Source organism: Antrostomus carolinensis, unplaced genomic scaffold, assembly GCF_000700745.2.
Source record: "Antrostomus carolinensis isolate BGI_N321 unplaced genomic scaffold, ASM70074v2 scaffold8751, whole genome shotgun sequence".
In the NCBI taxonomy this organism is placed as follows: domain Eukaryota; kingdom Metazoa; phylum Chordata; class Aves; order Caprimulgiformes; family Caprimulgidae; genus Antrostomus; species Antrostomus carolinensis.
The window spans coordinates 900-21411 of NW_010294768.1; the positions used below are offsets into that span (position 1 = coordinate 900).

The 20512-nt window shown below is 41.2% G+C and overlaps 1 protein-coding gene across 1 annotated transcript in view; it reads right to left on the reverse strand.

Annotated features, from left to right (window-relative positions):
- Positions 1-2785: 2785 nt before the first annotated feature.
- The window catches only part of LOC104532511 (myosin-1B-like), a gene marked incomplete at its 5' end in the record, with an annotated part of 21102 nt that continues 3375 nt past the window's right edge, over positions 2786-20512 (reverse strand). The window contains 17 exons of the mRNA XM_010177741.1: positions 2786-2943; positions 3772-3937; positions 4805-4988; positions 5502-5698; positions 6405-6523; positions 6933-7059; positions 7152-7541; positions 8404-8494; positions 8581-8726; positions 9396-9572; positions 10333-10575; positions 12325-12580; positions 15091-15227; positions 16079-16202; positions 17320-17437; positions 19464-19551; positions 20099-20172. Of these exons, the coding sequence (XP_010176043.1) occupies positions 2786-2943; positions 3772-3937; positions 4805-4988; positions 5502-5698; positions 6405-6523; positions 6933-7059; positions 7152-7541; positions 8404-8494; positions 8581-8726; positions 9396-9572; positions 10333-10575; positions 12325-12580; positions 15091-15227; positions 16079-16202; positions 17320-17437; positions 19464-19551; positions 20099-20172 (2795 nt within the window). The remainder of the gene's footprint in view (positions 2944-3771; positions 3938-4804; positions 4989-5501; positions 5699-6404; positions 6524-6932; positions 7060-7151; positions 7542-8403; positions 8495-8580; positions 8727-9395; positions 9573-10332; positions 10576-12324; positions 12581-15090; positions 15228-16078; positions 16203-17319; positions 17438-19463; positions 19552-20098; positions 20173-20512) is intronic.

The following is a 20512-nucleotide window of genomic DNA, read 5'->3' on the forward strand; positions in this document are numbered from 1 at the left end:
AGGAGGACTCTTGGCAGGTGAAGCCCCATGGCAGCACCTGGGCCAGATGCTGGAGCTGCCCAAAACCCCACAGCATCTCGGGGTCAGCAGAGGGAACACTGCTGGTTTTCCCAGGCGTAAGGGGACATTGGACAGTGGAAGACTCAAGAGCAACACTCAAATAAAACAGAAAAGGAAGGAGGCATGGAGCCCTGCTCACCAGAAAGGTCACGCAGAGATATCTTTATGCAGAGATAATGATCCCACGGGTCATTATCTCTGACCGCGCATCCTGATGGGAAATAAAACCACTTGTGCCATCAGCACAGTGTCACTCAGCTGAAGGCAAAGCCATCTACCTATTTTCCTCCTATGGAGCCTGGAGACAGGGGAGGAATGAGGAGTTCCAATGCCCATAATGTAATTTTGCTAATAAAAGACATGACAAGGATAATAAATGCAACATTTCCTCAGCTGCCCTTCCCGTTCCAGAAACCATCCCTTACTCTAAAGTGTCGGGTGAATTTTTTTCTCCTTTTCAATCCCGAGCAGATTTGGCTGCCTGGCACAACATTGTTTTTCCCCAGCCTGGAGCAAAGCACCTGGGTCTGATCTCAGGGCTGGATCCTCATGAAGGATGGAAATTTGTGAGCACACAGGGCAGACGGCTGCTTCTCCTCACTGGGCCATTGAGGCTAAAAAAGGGACTGCACCCATCACTGTTTTGGGGGGATTTCAAAGGGCTTGTGTGTTTTCAAGTGGCACCCTCTGGACTTGGCTCCAGATGCTTTAGATTTTCATATGATGTACTAATTTTCCACAGATGTTATCAGGGTAACCAGTGAGCTGGGATCCAGGAGCACAATCCCACAATCCCTAGGCTGTACCTGGGGGAAAAAATCCCTTTGTTCCTACACGAACAATATGAAAACCACAAGTTCTGTAATTCTTGTAGTGTTAACCACTCTCTAGGTGTGTTTACATATGTAAACAAGAACTTTTGGCATTTAATTTGTTACAAAATCTTTACACAGTGAAGTTGTGCTTGTGAGTCTTTTGGGTGGGGGAGTGTTCTTTTGTGTGGTTTGTGTTCTTCGCTGTTTAGCTAACTGCTGTACTGTTAGAGCAGTGCGGTACATTGGGTCTGTGACTCTGCTGTTAGTGACTCTTTGCAGAATAAGGGGGTTCATTGGTTTCCTTTCTACATTGGAGGGTGCAGAGATGGATCTTGTAGTCGTTTTTCCTTTTTATGTGTGAGTTCAGTGAATAGGAACCCTAAGGGTGCTGCCAAACATACACCCCCATACCTCATAAGATACTGATCTGTAAAACAGAGTGGGGGGCTGGGGGTGATGCCTTTTTTGTTGCTGTTGGGTTTTTGTGTACCTGTTGGAATGGTCCAGAGGAGACCACAAAAATGATCAAAGGGCTGGAGCTTTGAAGAAAGGCTGAGAGAGTTGGAGTTGTTCAGCCTGGAGAAGAGAAGGCTCCGGGGGGACCTTCTAGCCGCCTTCCAGTACCTGAAGGTGCCTGTAAGAAAGCTGGGGAAGAACTGTTCACAAAGGCGTGTAGCAATAGGACAAGGGGTAATGGTTTTAAACTAGAAAAGGGTAGGTTTATGTTGGATATTAGGAAAAAGTTTTTCAATATGAGGGTGGTAGATCGTTGGAACAGGCTGCCCAGAGAGGTAGTGGAGGCCCCATTCCTGAAGATATTAAAGGTCAGGCTTGATGGGGCTCTGAGCAACCTGCTCTAGTAAAGATGTCCCTGCTTACTGCAGGGGGGTTGGACTAGATGACCTTTGAAGGTCCCTTCCAACCCAAAACATCCTACAATTCTAATTATAAAGAACAAGTAGACAGGGCTTTGAGCAACCTAATGTAACTTTGAAGTTAGACCTTCTTTGAGCAGGAGGTTGGACTGAAGACCTCCAGAGAATATTTCCAACCTAAGTTAATTCTGTGTCTCCTTATATTTGAGCTATGCCCTAGGTATACCATGGGCAGCTCCAAGAAATGCTCTCAAAGACATTTTGTGGAGAATTAGGTATGGTTGTACAGAAGTAAGAAATGCTTTTCCAAGAGACAGTCAGGGCAGATAGAGAACAAAGGGCAGAACCCAGACAAAAGGGAAATGCAAGGAGCTGCAATCTGGCATGGATTGGGAAAAAATGATTTAATGTTATGAAGAGCTAAGGGATAGCCAAAGACAGTAAGAAAGACAGAAATCACGGAACTGTGGGACCTGGTATGCAGGCTGTGTCAGGAAAGCATGTCAGTGTACCAGTAACACATCCAAGATTCAGCAGAACCCCAGTAACCTCTCCCATGTTCTGTGAACTGACTTCTCTTTGAATGTCTTACTGACTCCCATTCATTGAAAGTGGAGGAACTGAAGAAATATAACCTCTTCAATTCAATCAACCTGTTGAATCTCTTCAACATTCAGCTTTCTTTGAACAGGAGGTGACATTGAGAAGTGTTTTAAGTATGGATTAGACCTGCTCTGAAAACTCCCTTGATTAATTTGACTAGAAAATAAAAATTGACAGAGTTTTGAAGTACAAATAACCTTTCCTCAGCCTTTCACGAGAGCAAATTCAAACAGGTGGTGCAAAATGAGCTCAATTTTAGTCTGTGACTGAGTTCTTTGTGCATGATAGCACAGTAAGGAATGCCACATTGGTATAGGCAAGGAGCAGTCTCTATGCTATTTGGTTTGCTTGTGTTCTCATACTGCACCTTTGTGACAGTATCAGGATAAATAGGAATATATAATCTCTAACTTGTCTCCATTCATGAGCTCTCTAAAACCAAGCCTCTTTATTGATGACACTTGCCTCTGCTTCTTCTAATGCTGCTTGAAGGTCACATTTTTCTTGCTCAATTTGCTTCTTTGCTTTCTCCAGACCATGATTAGCTTTTCCAGATTCTGCAATCTGTTCAGTAAGATCAGCAATTTCCTCTGCAACACAGAAAGCATACACTCAACTCACCTTAAGGTGATGTGATGTCAGTGGCACCTGTAATTACTCCTTGGCAATGAGAGTGATGGAAAAGATGCTAATGTAATATAATGCAGCAGTGAGGAAAAATAATAGATCTTGTCTTGTCTGCAGTCTTTATTTCTGATTACCTTCTATTTTGAGTTCAGTGTGAAATTTGAAAATGAGAAGGATCAGGTGGAGTGAGCTCAGAGAATAATGTCAACTTCCTCTGGATAGTGAAATTATGTCTCCAGAGACAGTCCTGTTTGACTGCTCTCTATCCTCAGATACTCCCCAGGGATCATTCATCTCACAAAAAGGAACTGAACTGTGTTTCTTTTATACAGTTAGTTTGCTTATTAAATGCCAATCTGTTGTGCAACAGCTGCATGTTCCTCTAATAATCAGGAGATAGACAACAGCCCTCCAGATTTTTTTTAATGGCAGTGACTGAAGTAATCTGAAAAAAAAAATTAGTATCTGGTTTAATCATCATTTCTGTCCATTCAAGTAATTTGGTGCCTATCCATTAAGGGAATTGTGATGGTGTGAAGGAGGAGGAATACCATGAGGAAGTAGGATGCTGTAATGAGCTGTACACGTGTACTTACAGGTGACACTGTGATCAGCTGAACAGAAAAGAAAGTTGCCTAATCTGAGATTTGTGGGAAAATCATGAATAACAAAACCCTGGGAAGAGGCAGAGCTCTGGTAGCCCAGAAATGTGGAAGCATCTTAGTACTCATGGTAGATTTTGATGGAGCTGATGGGGGATCATGGTGGAGCTGATACAGATCTGAACTTACGCTGGAGGTTCTTGTTCTCTCGTCTGACCGTCTCAGCCTGGTCAAGCATTTCTTCGTAGGCATTCTTCATCCGGAAGATCTCGGTGCTAAGAGAGCGAGACTCCTTCTGGGCAGCTTCCAGCTCAGCCTGACTCTCCTGGTACTTCTGCTTCCATTCAGCCAGGACCTGGAGTGACAGGAGCTATCAGGGCATAACAATGACCCATTCTGCAACACTCCTATCTCTGCACGTTTACAGGACAAGAACCCAAGAGGCACGGTCTGTCTTACAGTCTTATACTCTGGGTGTTTTGATGGAAGCTACTTATATTATCCTCTTCATCCAGCACTAGTGCATACCCCAAGCTCTCAGGCCGGAGTTTGGTTTGACATCAACCTGGACACAATGTGGTCAGTCTGAATGAGGCTGCACAAGCCTTTTTATTATTGCAGGAGCCAGCAGTCTTGCACTCAGTCCACCTAGAAAGATCATGTTCTACCAATTGTCTCTTGATTTTGACACCACAGCCCTACAGAACGTCTTTTTTAGCACATGCACCCAGTTCACTCACACACGGCTAGACCAAGGCACAGGGCTGTGTAACATCACTTGGGCAATGTGTTAGTTCTTTTAAATGTTATTAAAGGCAGTGAAGGCTGTAACTGTGGAAATAAGTTTGAGGGTCTGTCTAACCCAAATACAAGGCTAGCAGACTAGCACCAGGCAAAAGTCAGGGCTTGTTAGCTTGCGTGCGAATATTTGCTCAGTCTGCTTGATCAAAGATTTGGATCCTCCCAGTATCCCTTCTGAAGACTTCTTGCTTTTTAAAGCTATCAGAAAACTACTTTATTGTTTGCTTTGGTCATCTGGGGTTACTTCACACTGTGACATTATCATTACTATACGTCCCGCTATATGCTCCTCACCATAGCTTTGCTTTGGATAAAACATAATTTATATTGCTATGAGTGCAGAACTTTCATAATTTCAGAATTTGGCCTGCCCTATCAAATGTCTAACAATGTTCAGATCTGGCAGCCTCTTTGAATGAACCTTGTCAAAATTCTTCTGCTTTTTATCAAATGCTGCGCAGGCTGCATTCGATCTCTCCACATCAATCATGAGGTCCTCCACTTCTCCCTGCAGCCTCTGCTTTGTCTTCTCCAATGAAGCACACTTTGAGTTGACAGCTTCAATCTGCTCCTCTGAGTCCTGCAGGCGCTGAGCAAGCTTCTTTCTGCAGGACGAGACAATAAGCACTGAGAGAAGGAAAAATCTGACATTCTCAGAAAACGGACAGGAAGGGAGTTTGGCATGGGAGAGATGGGCAGAGAGAGTAACACAGAAAGCTGTGATGGTGTGAACAGAGAGCATCAATAGGAGCCTGGGATGACACAGCATGCTGGAGTGGCGCATAGGCTAGGAGAATACTTACCCAAGGGGTAGACTATGCCAACCAGAAACACACTTCCAATATTGGCAGTGTAAAGAATGTGATTTCTCAACTACCGTGATTAACTACATAGTTAATGCACTAAAATTCTCCTTTCCGTAGACACTCCCAAGCCTCTACTTCTTGTCCTCCTTTAAATCTCTACTCACTCCCCTTTTCACTCCTAACACATTGGGGAAAAAAAATGCATGCTGCTTTTTATATTCCCACTAGAAGCATATTATGGTTTCCTCCAGTTCCTTCCCACATTTATACTTAAATATCCTGCTACTTGCTCCAGACTACCCCTCCACGTACTTGGCCTCCTCCAGCTCCTCCGTGCGCTGAATAGCGTCTGTCTCGTATTTGGTTCTCCACTGGGCCACTTCGCTGTTGGCCTTGGACAGGGCACGCTGCAGCTCCCCCTTCGCTTCCTGCTCCTCCTCATATTGTTCCCGGAGCAAGTCACAGTCATGGCGAGCAGACTGCAAGGCGTGGGCCAGGGCATTCTTGGCCTTGGTAGTTAAAATTACAGAAATTGTCAAAACTTCGTCAGTTTGTGACTGGATTTTTTTTACTATGTTTCGATAAAAACTCCACATCTCACTGCCCATGTGCAACAGTTGCTTGAGTTGCTTTGAAGGAACAAAGTGAATAGCACTAGGGACTTGTATTTCAGACTTCATGTTGTTAAACAAGGTCAGACGCTTGTTCATCTTATCTGGGATACTGCCGCTCAAACACATCTACACCAAGTGCTTCAGGCAAAGACACAAGAAAGCCAGCAACACTCAAGGTGGGAATTATCTCTCAAGAAGTTTCCCCATAAGCTTTTCAAGTAGAATTTTATGTTTATCTGAAGGTGGAAGAAACTTAAAACTGTGTTGTTATATCTAACTGAGGGGATGCCCACACTCCTGATCTTTCTCTTTTTTTTGGCTGCTGCTGTATTCTCTTCCTCAGGGATTTCCCATGGTGGTAAGGTACGCACACAAAGCTATTTCCATTCACTTCTCTCATGATTTAGAACTTCAGAAAGCATGATAAGAAGGCCTTAAACTGTCTTCCTTATTTAATTCCTAATGTCTCTTCTGTGTATTATACTAAAGGTATAGTTTAATTGTTCTGATGTCTTCACCTTTCTCTGAGGAGAAATCTAATTTATTGTTTTAGCTCATTGATTTATTTTACAATTTTTTGGTCCAAATTAAAACAAGTCACCTTATTTTCTTCCTCTAGTTGCCTCTTCAGCTCTTCAGTCTGCTGAGTGAAAGCATGTTTGCTTCGAGTCAATTGAGAAATCAAAGACTCTTTCTCCTCCAGTTGCCGAATAAGTTCACCTAATGAGAAAACATTTATTTTTTAGACAGAGATATGACACATAAAACATCCAAATGAGAAGAGCTAGCCATATGGAAAGAGATTACAAGATTTCATGTGGTAAAATGAAGGGGGAGTAGCAATTTCATTCCCACCAGTAGGAGAAAGCTATCAAAGACAAATGTGCTGGCATTGAAGGAAAAGGAATGTACTGACCACAAACTTACACATTAATTTTGATTGCCAGCGCTTCTTTTGGTTTGTCTTTTTATTTCCCTGGGTGGAGTTGCCGTGACTGCCACCAGGAGGAAATTCTACAGACTGAGTTTTGTTCAGAACACACAGTGGTGAATATATGACAAAATGCACAGGCAGACTGCATATTTAAGTACTTGGCACAGGACAATTACATTTCATGTAGGGACACACCATTCTCAATCTGTAGACGTGTTTTCTGCATGTTCAGATCATTAATTAGTCGCATATGTTCATTATCTTTGATTCTGACTTCACTGAACTGGTCTTCTAGAGCTCGGCACATCTTTTCCAGATTGCTCTGTTAAGAGATAGAAAGTGTACCCTTCAGCTCATCTAATTGTTCAGAAGAACAGTGGTAGTGATGAGCAATGTTTCTTCCTGTGCATCAACCTTGGCTTTGGAGACAGACTCCATGTTACTGGCCAAGTCATCAATCTCCATCTTCAGCTCACTCTTCTCCTTCTCCAGCTTCTGCTTCACTCGTTGCAGGTTGTCAATCTGTTCCCCAAGCTCAGCTGTGCTGTCCGCATGCTTCTTCCGCAGGGCAGCAGCCGTGGCTTCGTGCTGCAGCGTGGCCTCTTCGAGGTCACGGCGCATCTTCTGAAATTCTGCCTCACGCTTCTTGTTCATATCGATCTGAGCTGCAGTAGCCCCTCCTGCTTCTTCCAGGCGCTCGCTGATCTCCTCTAGCTCCCTGGAGAGGTCAGCTCGCTGCTTTTCCGTCTTTGCACGGATTGCACGTTCAGCCTCAATTTCCTCCTCCAGTTCCTCTATTCGAGCCTGTGAAAGGTTAAATCACAGAATCATAGAATCACAGAATGGTGTGGGTTGGAAGGGACCTTAAAAATCATCTAGTTCCAACTCCCCTGTGAGGACTTCTTAAATGAGGACTTCTGAATAAACAGATTTGAAATTGTCATTAAGGAATAAAGAGCAAACATTCACATCCATTTATATCAGCATAGAAAGTGAAGCACCACTAGAAATTTCACTGAATTTTGTCCTAGGACATGCAATATTCAGTTTTGGAACAACAGTGAATGTAAAATCTGATATTTCACTTTATGTTATAGCTCAGAATGGATTTATTATGTTATGAAGGATTTAGTATTGCACTTTTCTGAAGAAATAGGAGATGTGTCACTGGGAAATGTAAGGGAACATGAATTTCTTAGAAATTTCCCAAAGGTCAGGCCAAAACAAAGCAGTGTCCTCTCTGCATCAGCAAACAAGATGGAAGGAACTTTGAGATGTGCAACCATGAGATAATGGCACTGTAGATAACTGTCTTCCTGGCTCTGCATTTACAATGTGATCTCTCTTCTGATCATGACAGATTATGTCACATTCTATCATTTTCTTAAAAAAGTAATACTCAGTGGCTTCACTACTGATATAACTCAGTATCTGATCCATTTTCAAAGCCTGCCACAAGCCTCACTTAAGAGATTTCTGATGTATAATTAGAGGCCAGAGCTTCTGTAAAAGTGCCCTGAGATGCGAACAGCACCTAGAATCCATGTTAATTGTTTTATTCATGTGTAGGAAAATATTTTTGTAGAACAGTCTAAGAATAAATATCAGTTAATTCTACGGAACTTATGTTTGGCTACTAAAAATATCAATAATTCTTAGACTTTACCTGAAGCTCCTTAATTTTCTTTTGCAGCTGAGAATTTTGAGCCTGCTCATCTTCAATTTTACTTTGCAGCTGGCTAATTTCAAAATCCTTTCTATTAAAGAACAAGAATGCAAATTCAATATGGTTAAGATAAAATCTGAACTTTAGAATCCAGAGCATAAAAAGTCAGTTCAATACTTTTTTAGCCTGTCATCCATTTGTTGCTTATCATTTTCCAGATCCACAATGGAATCCTGGAACATTTTCAGGTCTCCCTCCAGTTTTCGCTTTGCTCTCTCAAGGTCCATTCGCAGTTTCTTCTCTTGTTCCAGAGATCTTTCAAGCTAAAACACATAAAACATACTTTGAAACTTATAAATTATACTTTGAAAGTAACTATTCTTGATTTAAAAATCTAACTAGAGATGGAAGTTGATGAATAGAGAAAACAATCAGCTCCACTATACACTTCTCATCTCCACCTGTGCTACAGTCTTGCTGCAAGATCAGAGCTGCCATTATGATTTGGTTTCAGATATTAAACTGTCCTCAGCCTGGCTGTGCACAGTTAAAATGCAAGTTTTTGAAAAATACAGGAATTAAAATTTTCCAGTGGCTGCAATTCCCAGCATATAGGCTGCTAAATATTGACAAATTCCCTGTGTTCATTATTTCCTGGAATATATCCACACTGCACAGTAAGAGACCACAAATGACTCTGCAGCAAACGTCAAACTGGCACAGATATACTGTGCCAGTGAATTGGTTAAAATGATGCACAAAAGTCTACAATGCTGAAATACCCAATGATGAACATAGTTTAAATAGGCAGGGAAAGATGAAAGATATTCTGAATTCCACAATATACTGTCAACTGGCAATGATTTATTATCTGAAATTATTAGAGCTTGCTTGGCTGCTTTAGGTGTTGCTCATACTCCCAACTACAGATTTCTAGTCTTTTCTAATCCATCAGAGCATCCACCTACCCCAACCTAAAAACTTTTCCTTACATCATCTACTTGCTGCTCCAGTTTGGTCTTGGCTTTGGTGAGTGTGCTGACTTTCTCTTCCTCAGCTTGCAAGTCATCCAGTGTCTGCTGGTGGGCTTCTTGCAGGGCCTTTTTCTCCTTAGTGAGTTTAGAAATATTTTCATCCAGAGCTGCCATCTCTTCAGTAAGATTCTTAACCTATTAGACAGCCAGCATCCATACTATGAGGGAGTGCATTTAAAAATTACAGACTGAGAACACAGTGAGTGCACCCTTGCAAAATCTTGAATGGATGTAGTCAAAATGCTCTCCACAGGAGGTCTACATTGTTCATAATGAGGATAGCAACAAGTGTCATGCCTGACAGTCACACGTCTCTGGTCCTGCAATGGTAGGAATTCTTGCTTTAAGCTGTTTTTGACTACCAGCCCTATCCTGCTGAAAAAACTGAACTCTACAGTGGAACATGTGCTAGATCTTTACTTGCCACTGGGATTTACAAAAGGCCTCTGAGTTGCTCTTGCTCAAAAAATGTATTTCCTGTATGTGATATATTTGCTAGGCAATTAGCTGTAAATTCTCAGCAAATAAGCATTAGTATAGAAATGTCTGATACATCTGTAATTGCAGTCTTAGGATCCAGTATTGTTCTCAGTGATACTAATCCTCCATTATCCACAGGAGACTTTAGGACTGCAAATAGCCAAAAATGGAAATTCCCTAACAAGCACCATAACAACCTCTTAACTCTTTTTGAACTGTCAGAGAAAATATTTTTCCTAAGAGGAAGTTAGAATTTTAACAGAAGATTTTCTGTCACAGGTGATTAAGTGGCAATACCTCTCTCCTCTGCCTTGGGCACGTAATCATTTCCATTCAGAGCACTTAGGAATGACTGCAACTTTCTACAAAACTGAAAACTGACTGGGGAAGAATAATTCCCTAATTCCTCTGTTACCTTATTCTCTGTTGCATGCTTCTCTTTTTCCACTTTGGCCAGAGTTAGTTCCAGATCATCAATATCTTTCTTCAGCTCAGAGCACTCATCTTCAAGTTTCCTCTTCTTTGCTGTCAGTTCAGCATTTGTCTCCTCTTCATCCTCCAGTCTTTCACTTAGTTCTTTAATTTTAGCTTCCAGCTGGATTTTACTTTTGATGAGTCCTTCACATCTCTCTTCAGCATCAGCTAGATTTTCACTCTCCTGTCAGAACATGTTGAAGGCACATTATTATAATAAAAATGACAGAAGGCAACAGATGTTGTTTAAGCGCCACCTCCAGGAAATAGATTGCACAAGTCAGGGCAGAATTTCCTATGTAAATCACAGTTGTGCACATGATTCAGTCATGAGGGAATTGTCCTGCTTAAACAAGGCTTAGGGAAAGTGGGCTATAATGCCATGGTAGAGACACTTCCTTTCAGTTGTTCAGATGGTTTGACTACAATACCATGCAATAGATTCCCAAGGTTTAGTCATAACAAGAAGCCTGCAAGGAATTGGGGAGATAAATAGGTGAGTAGCAAACTGGATTTCATGGAACGACGAGCTTAGATGCATAAAACATATAGCATTTCAAAGTTATCTTTTATGGAGTGTTGAATGATTTTTTAATATGCTCCTCCAACTCTAATGACATAGGTCAGACTCTCTCTCCCTAGACATCTTCCCCCACTTTATTCACATGAGGCTAACCTTGGTCCCATCATTCTCTAACCTCTCTCTCAGCCAAGACAAGGTCAGGCTCAACCTCAGTTCTAACCTGCAACTTTTACTATAACTAACAGAAGAGTTATGGCTGAAAGCTATCACTGCAGTAACAGAAGATTTAATTCTCTCTCAGATTCTGACTGAAACCAATAGTGCACTGAAAATCATAGCTAGTGAGTGGGCATCTTCTAAGGACAAACTTAGAGAAGATGGTGCTTCAGGAATCTTTCAAGCAGCGTTGACAGAAATTCGCCCAGGAAAATGAGACTTAGCAAGAAGACAGGAAGGACTCTTCAAGTACTGAAACAGTGAGAAACTGTGAGTCCAGAAAGAGTCAGACAACACACTTGGGGGCAATGATCATACCTCAGGAGTTCTTTTATACTCTAAAATCTGAAATCAGAGTGCTTTGAAAGGCATCCTAACCTGGAAGTTAGTTAACCTACTTAAACACGGGTTTCTTGGGTTTTTTTGTCTTACCATCCATGAAGAGGTTAAAGTAAAGCCCCAACAGCTTGTAAACATGGGTGGGTCCCGGAGAACAGAGCATTAAGTGCCAAGAAGGCTACAAGGAAACTCAGGAAACTGAGTGAGGTTAAGTTGAAGTTCTGAAGAAGGATTCAGGTAATGATACTTGAAACAATACAGGAATCTTGTCAAAACTCAACTAGTTCAAAAGCACATGGAAACAAGTGACAGGTCCGCTCGCACCAGACTGCCCTTGGCCACATAATGTCTTATCCCTTTTTAATACCTGGCAATATTCCTGTCTTGTGCAATTTCAGTCTCTGCTCTACAGTACTCCAGAGAAAAGCATCAGTCTTTGTTCCACAGTTTCAGCCCTCTCTCAGACAGAAAAGCATCCTTGCCTTAAGTCCATATTATAACGGTCAGCAGATGTGGTAACAGCCTGTGTATCACCCAGAATTAGATACCGTTGTTAGGAGCACCTTGTGTATACTGTGGAATATTTTATTCTTCCACTGATGATTGCTTAATAGTGAAGTGGGTTTACATGGGAGCCCAGTCAGAATTTTCTGTGTTCATACTAATGGTAATGCTTTATATGTGCTTTATATTCATTTTGCTTAGGTGTAAGTAACAAGACCAGATACAAAGCAGTGGAGCAGTGGAGAATCTGGCCCTGTTACATTTGTGTTTATGAAGAACAATGGAAAAGAGAAGGAAAAGAGCAGCAGAGTAAGAGGAAGCAGGGTAAATCTGAAAATGGAGCTTACTCACAGATTGAACCTGAAGCTGCAAGTCATTTTTCTCTTGCAACAGGGTCACCATTTTCTCCTCAAGCTCTTTCCTTTTTGCCTCAGACTTTGCAAGTTCTTCCTTGGTTTTCTCAAACTCCTCCTTCATGTTGGCCATCTCCTTCTCAGATTCTGCACTCTTCAGCAAGGGCTTCATTTTGAAGTACATCTTCATCCAGGGCCAGTGCTTGACGTTCATGAATGCACGAACATTGTATTGGATGATATAAATGGATTCTCTGGAAACACGTGAAAAGACAGTTTATGAGCCTGATGAGACTTGGGTTGGAAACAGACTTTGATATTGGCCATGCAGCATCAGCATTTTCCTCAAGGAACTTTTGCATGAGACTTTTTTTCTCACCTCCCTTGCTTTTATTAAAGAGTCATTTCTAGGCCCTTGATTGCAGAATGGCTTCTTCAATAGCATGAACAATAACTATGGCTGGATATAAGAGGGAGAAATACTCCAAACAGACAAAATTCTCTGGCATGTTCCCTGGGAATCTCTGAGATTTTCCTCAGTTTCAAAGAAAGTGCAAGTGCTCAGGTGAATTGACCGGGTTGAAAACTGACATCCTTGAAGTATTGCTCCCGAGATTACAAATCTGGGAGTTACTGTCAATTCTGGAAACAGCAGCTTGATGCTTTTTGGGTCACTCAAAATAGAAAATACCATATTAGAACTTATAAGGACAGGAACAGGAACTGGAACTGGTATTTTTATGATATTGAATGTAATAGGATGTTGTTGGTGCCCATAGTTCAAGGGGAGATTAGACAGTTCCTTGCTGAGAAATCCAGCAAGAGTTATTTAATTCTTAAAAACTATCCCTGGCTCAGAAAGCCCCTGAGCTAAATATGTAGTGCAGAGTATTATAAATAAAAGCAGCTAGTTGGCAGAGCATCTTATACATTTATGTGATCCTTACCCCCCCCAAATCTTTCACTTGTCAACAATATTTGAGAAAGTTTGCTTGGCTCACCCAGTGCTGCCACTCCTACACTCTAAATTTTGCATGATTCATCCCACCTCAAAAGGAGAGAGCTGAAATGGGAAGGGTATCTGGGATGGTCAAAAGTATGGAGTACCTTCTCTATACATTCTAGGATTTTTCATCTTAGATGATGGAGACATGAAAGAAAATTAAAGAGCAGAGCAGAGAGTGATTATATACCATTCCTTACAAAACTGATGTGATCTAATTATCAGACAAAATGTTCAAAACAGCCAGGTGAACAAGTGCTAAGGTTTGTGTGGAATTATTACTGGAGGTGACTTAAAAATCTCTTTATACCTACATCTCAAGTGAAGGTACAGCATGAAGGAAACTCAGAGCGGAATGTAGTTGGTATAGGAGAAATCCATTCCATGGTAGTTCCCTAGGTACAGACTGCAACCTTAGAGTTGCTGACTCTAAGAGAAACAGCCTGGAGAGTGGAGTGGAGACACTACAGTCAGGCTCTGTGCAGAGCAAAGGGGAACTTGATGGTGCTGTGGAACTGATAACCCGAATGGTTGCTACCCTGCACCAGCAATTTCTCATAGTTTTGCCAAAACCATGTCCTTGGTGGAACTTTGCTCATTATAATGTTATTATAATGCTAAACTATACCTCCATCCCAAAGCTACCCACCTCCAAGGGTGTGAGCCCCCCTCACTAAGCATGCGCTCTGAATTTCCTCTGGTCTCTACCTTTAAAAGTAAAGTGAGAAAATTTTAAACCAGTTATAATAAAGGTATGTATGACTGGAGTCACTCAAGCTCCACATGAAAGCAAGAAAATAGTATAAAAATAGCCTAAGAGAGGGGGAATGTTAGGGAAGATACCATCATGAACCATTGCTGTCTTCTGGGACCAGTCAACTGTCTGAGCCTCTCTTCACCCCCATAGGGATGCCTATTGGGTGAGACTCAAACCATTCCCAGGAAACTTAGAAAATCTCTATAGAGTTGTTTTTCTTAACTTAACGTGTTTGTAAATTCATGTTCTTAGGTACCTACACTTTGCAGACAGTTTATTCACCACTGGCAATCCAAAGTACCAGAGTACTACCAGTACCATGTTGCTTCAATAAACGACACCATTCATTTATCCAGTCATGACAGTCCTCACTGAACGTGACCAATTGTAGCTGTGTAAGTTCACTTAAATGTGAGTAGACTGGAGGTGCATTGCACTACTAATGTATCCAGCCAGGAGAATTCTCAATGAATGTGACCAACTGGTCGTGCTAGTTCATTTGAACGTGACTGGACTGTAGTGCCTCACTATTAGCACATCCGGAGCCGTGGTAGTTCAATATATTGAACATGACTGGACTGATAGTGCCGAATTGGGCATCACTCAGAATCTAAGCCCAGACACCCCAGTCCCTCTGATATTTGAGGACAAGCTGGAATGCAAGGGGGTTGATTTTCTGCCAAATATCTCTGCCCTTTAATGCAATGGTTTGTCTATCTCTGTCACAGTGTTCTTTAAAGGTTGAAAATGGTAAGTGTATCCCTGGAGAAAAGATTCACTGTTAAAGAATAAATATCATGCTCCAGCTGCATGGTCCAATTCCTAAATAGCTATTGCCAGAATTTGGAAGGCTATAGCAAGGAAAAGAATATTTTGTGCTTGCTCTGTTTCCCCTAGTCTTCCTAAGGGTCTTGCCCAAGGACAGATTTTTGCCTGAGGCAGTATACTGCATTGCTGGACTCTTGGTCTGACACAGTGTGATTGTTAATATTTTGTTATCTTACCTTCTTTCATTCATCTTTTTAAATTCAGCTCTCATGAGGTACCCTCTGCACATAGCTTGTGTATGAGTGATGAGGTGCACAAGCTTCTCATCTCTCATCTCTTCTAGGAGTCCCAGGAGGCCTGCCTTGAAGAACACCTAGAACATAAAAGAGGGCCACATAGTTTGAGGCTTAGGCAGACACACAGCCATTGGCAGCTGATGCAGGATAGTACAAGGCAGTTTTGGAAAAATGCCTGCAAAGTAAAGGTTTTTAACAGCCAGAGGAATTTTGTGTCATTATTCATATCCTCAGCATTCCTGTAATTCATGACAATTCACTCTATGTATGTTCTAATCACATTATTGCAGTGTTATTTGATGTCACTCCAGAGTCAGTTGTGGAAGATCTAGCTTATCAGTAGTTACTAAAACAGTTAGCTTTCAACTTAGTACTATATCCTACTGGGTCTCTTCACTGTACTCTACCCTTCTATGTCACACTCAAGATTTGCTCTGTCAAATGATTTAGAGGTGGCTTGAAAAACATACATGATGATGTCTGTTCAGTAGTGTAGGCAATTGGGTTTTGTCCAGAGATAGTACTGCCTTGGTTGTGCTGATCAGAGAATTAGTGTCCCACCTAACACTGCTTTGGATATGGAAGACAGACTTGTGTGTGTGCATAAATCCCCTGAAACGTCTGACTGTTCCAACTTGTCTGGACCCGTCTAACCTGCACTAATATAAATGAGTTCAACTGGCAGGAGAAAGGGGCAGCACTAGTTCTACTTGCAGCCACACCGGGTCATTCTGTCAGTGTGGTGTTCCCAGGGCTGAAAGTACTAGCCCTCCACATAACCCCAGAACCAGACAAGTTTTCTGTACTCCTTGTTAGTAGTGTACTTTGTTTCTAATTTTCATGAAGACTGATTTCATATGCAATAAATACTTTCAATGAACAATATTTTTTGCCATTAATTATACCCACTCTTCCACAAGGACTTTACCTTGGTGTGGCCAAATCTGTATTGGTTGTGGTCAACATCAATGGAGGAAAGAAGCTTTTCCGAAGCCTTTTTGCTGTCAATAAATTGGCCTTCTGGAATGGCTGAGGCATTAAGAATCTTGTACCTGTGGTAAGATAGGTTGCAAGGCCTGGTTGCAAACAGGGTGACTATTCCAAAGGGAATACAGATCTTGCACAGCTCACAATCTCTATGAGTTGTACCACTGAATTATTGAGTTTGGACTAAAAATGGCATGGTAGTATTCTGTAAATGCTATCAGCAGTCTTAGCATTTTGCAAGGTAACAAAGATTAAGGTAATCTTGTGTCATGGACAGGACCATCTAATCCATCTAAAGGAGTTTCTTCAGATACATCAGTGAGGTTGTGTGACTGTACAGTAAGCAATTATTCTCAAGTCTACCTTGAAAGAAAATATGTAAAATCAAGACAGTGATAATGCTGCAGTGAATTTATTCTCTATTTTAGGCTTCCATTGTAACTCCTCCTGAACTTCTGCACATTTCCTTTGAACTTACAGCACTTCTTGGTTCTAGACCATGGCCAAGGTTCTAGACCTTCACCTGTCACATCAAATTATTATTTGATAATTGAGACCAGCTAATGGCCTACTGAACATCAGGTTGCAGGGCATGATCAGAGAGATCTTGGGTCCTTTTCACACCTGTTCACCATGGAAGATGCTACTGTTGCATTTAAATATATCAGCAGCTGGTTCTGATTGACTTTGTAGCGACTGAGCTCACATGAACCAGTTTAACTGTCTCCATTTTAAAGATCAGGAAAACAAAGCACAGGATGCAGGCCAGTGACAGGGCATGGGCAAAGCCTTGGATTTTTGAATGTTTAGTCAGTGCACTGTAAGGAGACTGTGCTGATGTCTATTGTTTTCCTATCTATCTTCTGGGAGACTTACAAAGAGCAGTCTAGAATGTCACTTAATTTATTACACTACAAGCATTTTGCATCTCTTTGAATCATTGGGCATTGACTACAATTTAGAAATAATGATACTGATTCTGATGAATCAAGAAATCCCTGGTCTGATCAAGGAGGGAAAAGACTGGAGTGACTTAAACAGTATTAATGACTTTGTTTCCTCAAAAGCCACTAATCGAGTCTGATTCAGAGAGTGTCCCTCCATGATGTTATCAGGCTTGTCACCTGAGTTGTGGGTTTACTGAGGCCTTATCTTAACAGATAGTAATACCTGAAGACCTACCGTTGCTTAAAGTCTGCATAAAGGATCCTGCTTGGAAACCCCTTCCTGCAAATCCGGATGCCTTCTAAAACCCCATTGCACCGCAGCTGATGCATCACCAAGTAATGGTCCATTTCACCTTAAACAAAATACATCCATCAGGACTCCCTTGTTCTTCCAAAGAGTCTCCATATGTATTAGCATTCCAGAATGACCTCCCTTTTTTAATAAAATGGGTTCTTGATTAAAGATCCAGGAAGTGAAGACAGAACATGCTTTCAATTCATACAAGTTGCAGAGAACTGCTTCAGTGAGCTGAGGTTTTTCTAAGAATGCTAGGGCTGGCAGTGTTTGCGAATCGCCAGTGGCCAAAAGGGCTAAAACCACATTACTCAAAATTGGCAGGAGAGTGCTTTAGGAGACCAGCTGAAAAATCTTGAACAGCATCAGCATCCTCATTGGATGTGGGTAGAGGTGGCACAATGTAGAGTGTAGTACCACCTAGACAATCAGGTCTTCATGTTATGCAAGATTTTACCTTGAATCTGCCATCCAAGTATTGACTATACTCAAACTTGACTAGATTTGATAGCTAGATAGATTCCAACACAAGATTGGATAAGCAGGTTACTTAAAGCTCTCAGTCTGCCTAGGGGATAATTGATTAAAATGGGAAGAAATATTTTTCTCCTCCTAAAATATCTGTTGGATATAATAATCAACTGTATTACTAAGTCTTACTCCTGGGTATTACAAAGTACAAGTAGCAAAATAAAACCCTCTTGGAATCACTTTGTCATGAAGAAATTTCCATCAGCTGCTAGAGACATTGGTTAGTGCAGAATGGTCCATACACTTCACTTTATCTTTTTGGTGTAATCAATAAAGTTTTACCCAAAGGAATTGTTAGAATAAGTTGAGCATAAGCAGCCTACAACCAGCTAAAAATCAGAAAATGTCCAGTTTATCTTCCTTCACCATTCTTAATTTCACTCACACAGTACTACGTTTCTGAGTCACCTCTATCAAAACAACTAACAACATTAAAATGACAGCCATACCTGGCAAAATTATTAATTTAAATATATTTTCCTGTTTTAGTAGGTTTCCTTAATTTCCCCCTTATACTTTCCTGACTGTCAAGACCCCAGTGGGATTCCTCTCTCTTCACTTTAGGATATGAAGTGTGGACATTTCCATTTGGGCTTCTATTATAGTCAGTGGAGTGAAACAGTTTCTTCTAGGATGTGATTCATCTCATCCTAAGATATAAAAGGGGCGAGATGAGTCACACCTTAAAATGCAAGCTTCTCTCCACTGAATATAAAAGGAATTTAGATGAATAGCTGAAATGTGAATGTCACACATAATGTGTGTTGCTTTCTGAACATTCTGAAATTGGTCTTTTGTTTCCTGAGCAGATTAAACAGATGCTAAACTCCTATTTCCTAGTACTCCTGTTACATTCTACCAGTATCTACCTTATCATTCTATCAGTATCAGACCTCAAAATGATTAAACTCCTAAAACCTACACAGGCAAGTCCCTCCTCAAGTACTTTAATTTAATGGCCACATTAAAATACTCACAAATTTGACTGTTCTCAGAGTCTAAACTGTTTGTGAAAGTTTAATATTTAATTAAATAAAGGAAAACAAGTAACTTTATATCAAAATACTTGCCAAGTTCTAGCAGCAACCAGCACCTTGTACATGGAATTCTACAAATGATATGTGATTTCTTTGACAGTCTTCCAGCTCAGTGATTCAGATCCTAACACTGAATATTTAGAAATTGGTAAGTGGTCTTGGGCTGAACCCAACAGTTCTGAATAACACAGTGGTCCTTCAAACTAGGCATTTGTTAGAGATTTGCTAATGCTGTTACCTACTACAGACAATTTCATCAGCTGTAATCAATCTTTATCATCTTAAGCTCTGCACACACTTTAAGCAAAGATGGGTAAGTGTTGTGGACTGTGTAATGCTCAAAATTTTACAATCATGGAAAACAATACAAGAAGGTTTACTTGGGCACTGTCCCACAGGCCAATCTCCACAAGAACTTCACATGCAAAGGGAGCTGTTCTGGAAGAAGTTGGTGTGGAAGCTAAGCAGGCCAATTCCAGTCAGTCCCGTGTCTTCATAGTATAATGACAGACTTACCAGGTGTCTTGGTCTCATTAGGAATCAGGCAACGCACAAAGTGAGGATGGGTACTTCTCAGGTTAGTCATCAACTTGTTTAGATTTTCCTGTGATAGAACAAAATGTGGGTTTGAGCTTTGAACTACAAAGCATTTTTATTCAAATATCAAGGAGTTATAGAATCACAGAATGATTTAGATTGGAATGGGGCCTTTAAAGATTATCAAGGCCAACACCCATGATACAGGCAGAGATATTTTTCACTAGATGAGGTTGCTCCAAGCCCCGTCCAACCTGACCTTGAACACTTCCAATGAGGGGGCATCTGCAACTTCTCTGGGCAACCTGTACCAGTGTCTCACCACCCTCATCATAAAAAACTTTCTTCCTTATGTGCAATCTAAACTTACTCTCTTTCAGTTTAAAACTGTTGCCCCTTGTCCTGTCACTGCAGGCTCTAGTAAAAAGTGTTTCGCCATCTTTCTGATAAGCCTCCTTTTACATATTGAAAGGCTGCAATAAGATGTCCTTGGACCTTTCTCTTCCCCAGGCTGAACAACCTCAATTCTCTCAGTCTTTCTTCATAGGAGAGGTATTCCAGCCCTCAGATCATTTTTATGGAAGCATGGCCCACTTAAAAGTAACTTCACATACCCTGAACACAGCAGACACCGTCTGGAAAGAGCCTCCCTTCTTCTTAGCACCTTTCTTGCCAGCACCACTATCACCTTGGAAGAAATAGATAGGAGGTGAATGGTTAGAGTAAGCAACATGTTTTATAGGCCTCACCTTCCTTTCTTTGGTTATGGGCCAATAATATAATTAATTTTTAATTTTAAATACTGATCCACTGTTGCATGAGAGTTTTAGTGAAGGGCTGCTAGCTGGTTATTGACCAGTGTATGGTATATTTGGTCTCAGATGCATGATTTAGGTTGCGCCATAACGTATATGGCTTTGGTGGTATGGAACATTATGGCCTGACATAAGTTTCATAAAAGACTACTCCGTGCTACTAGTCATATTGCTTTTACCTGTAGACATAGTAATTAGGTGAAAGGCCACGAG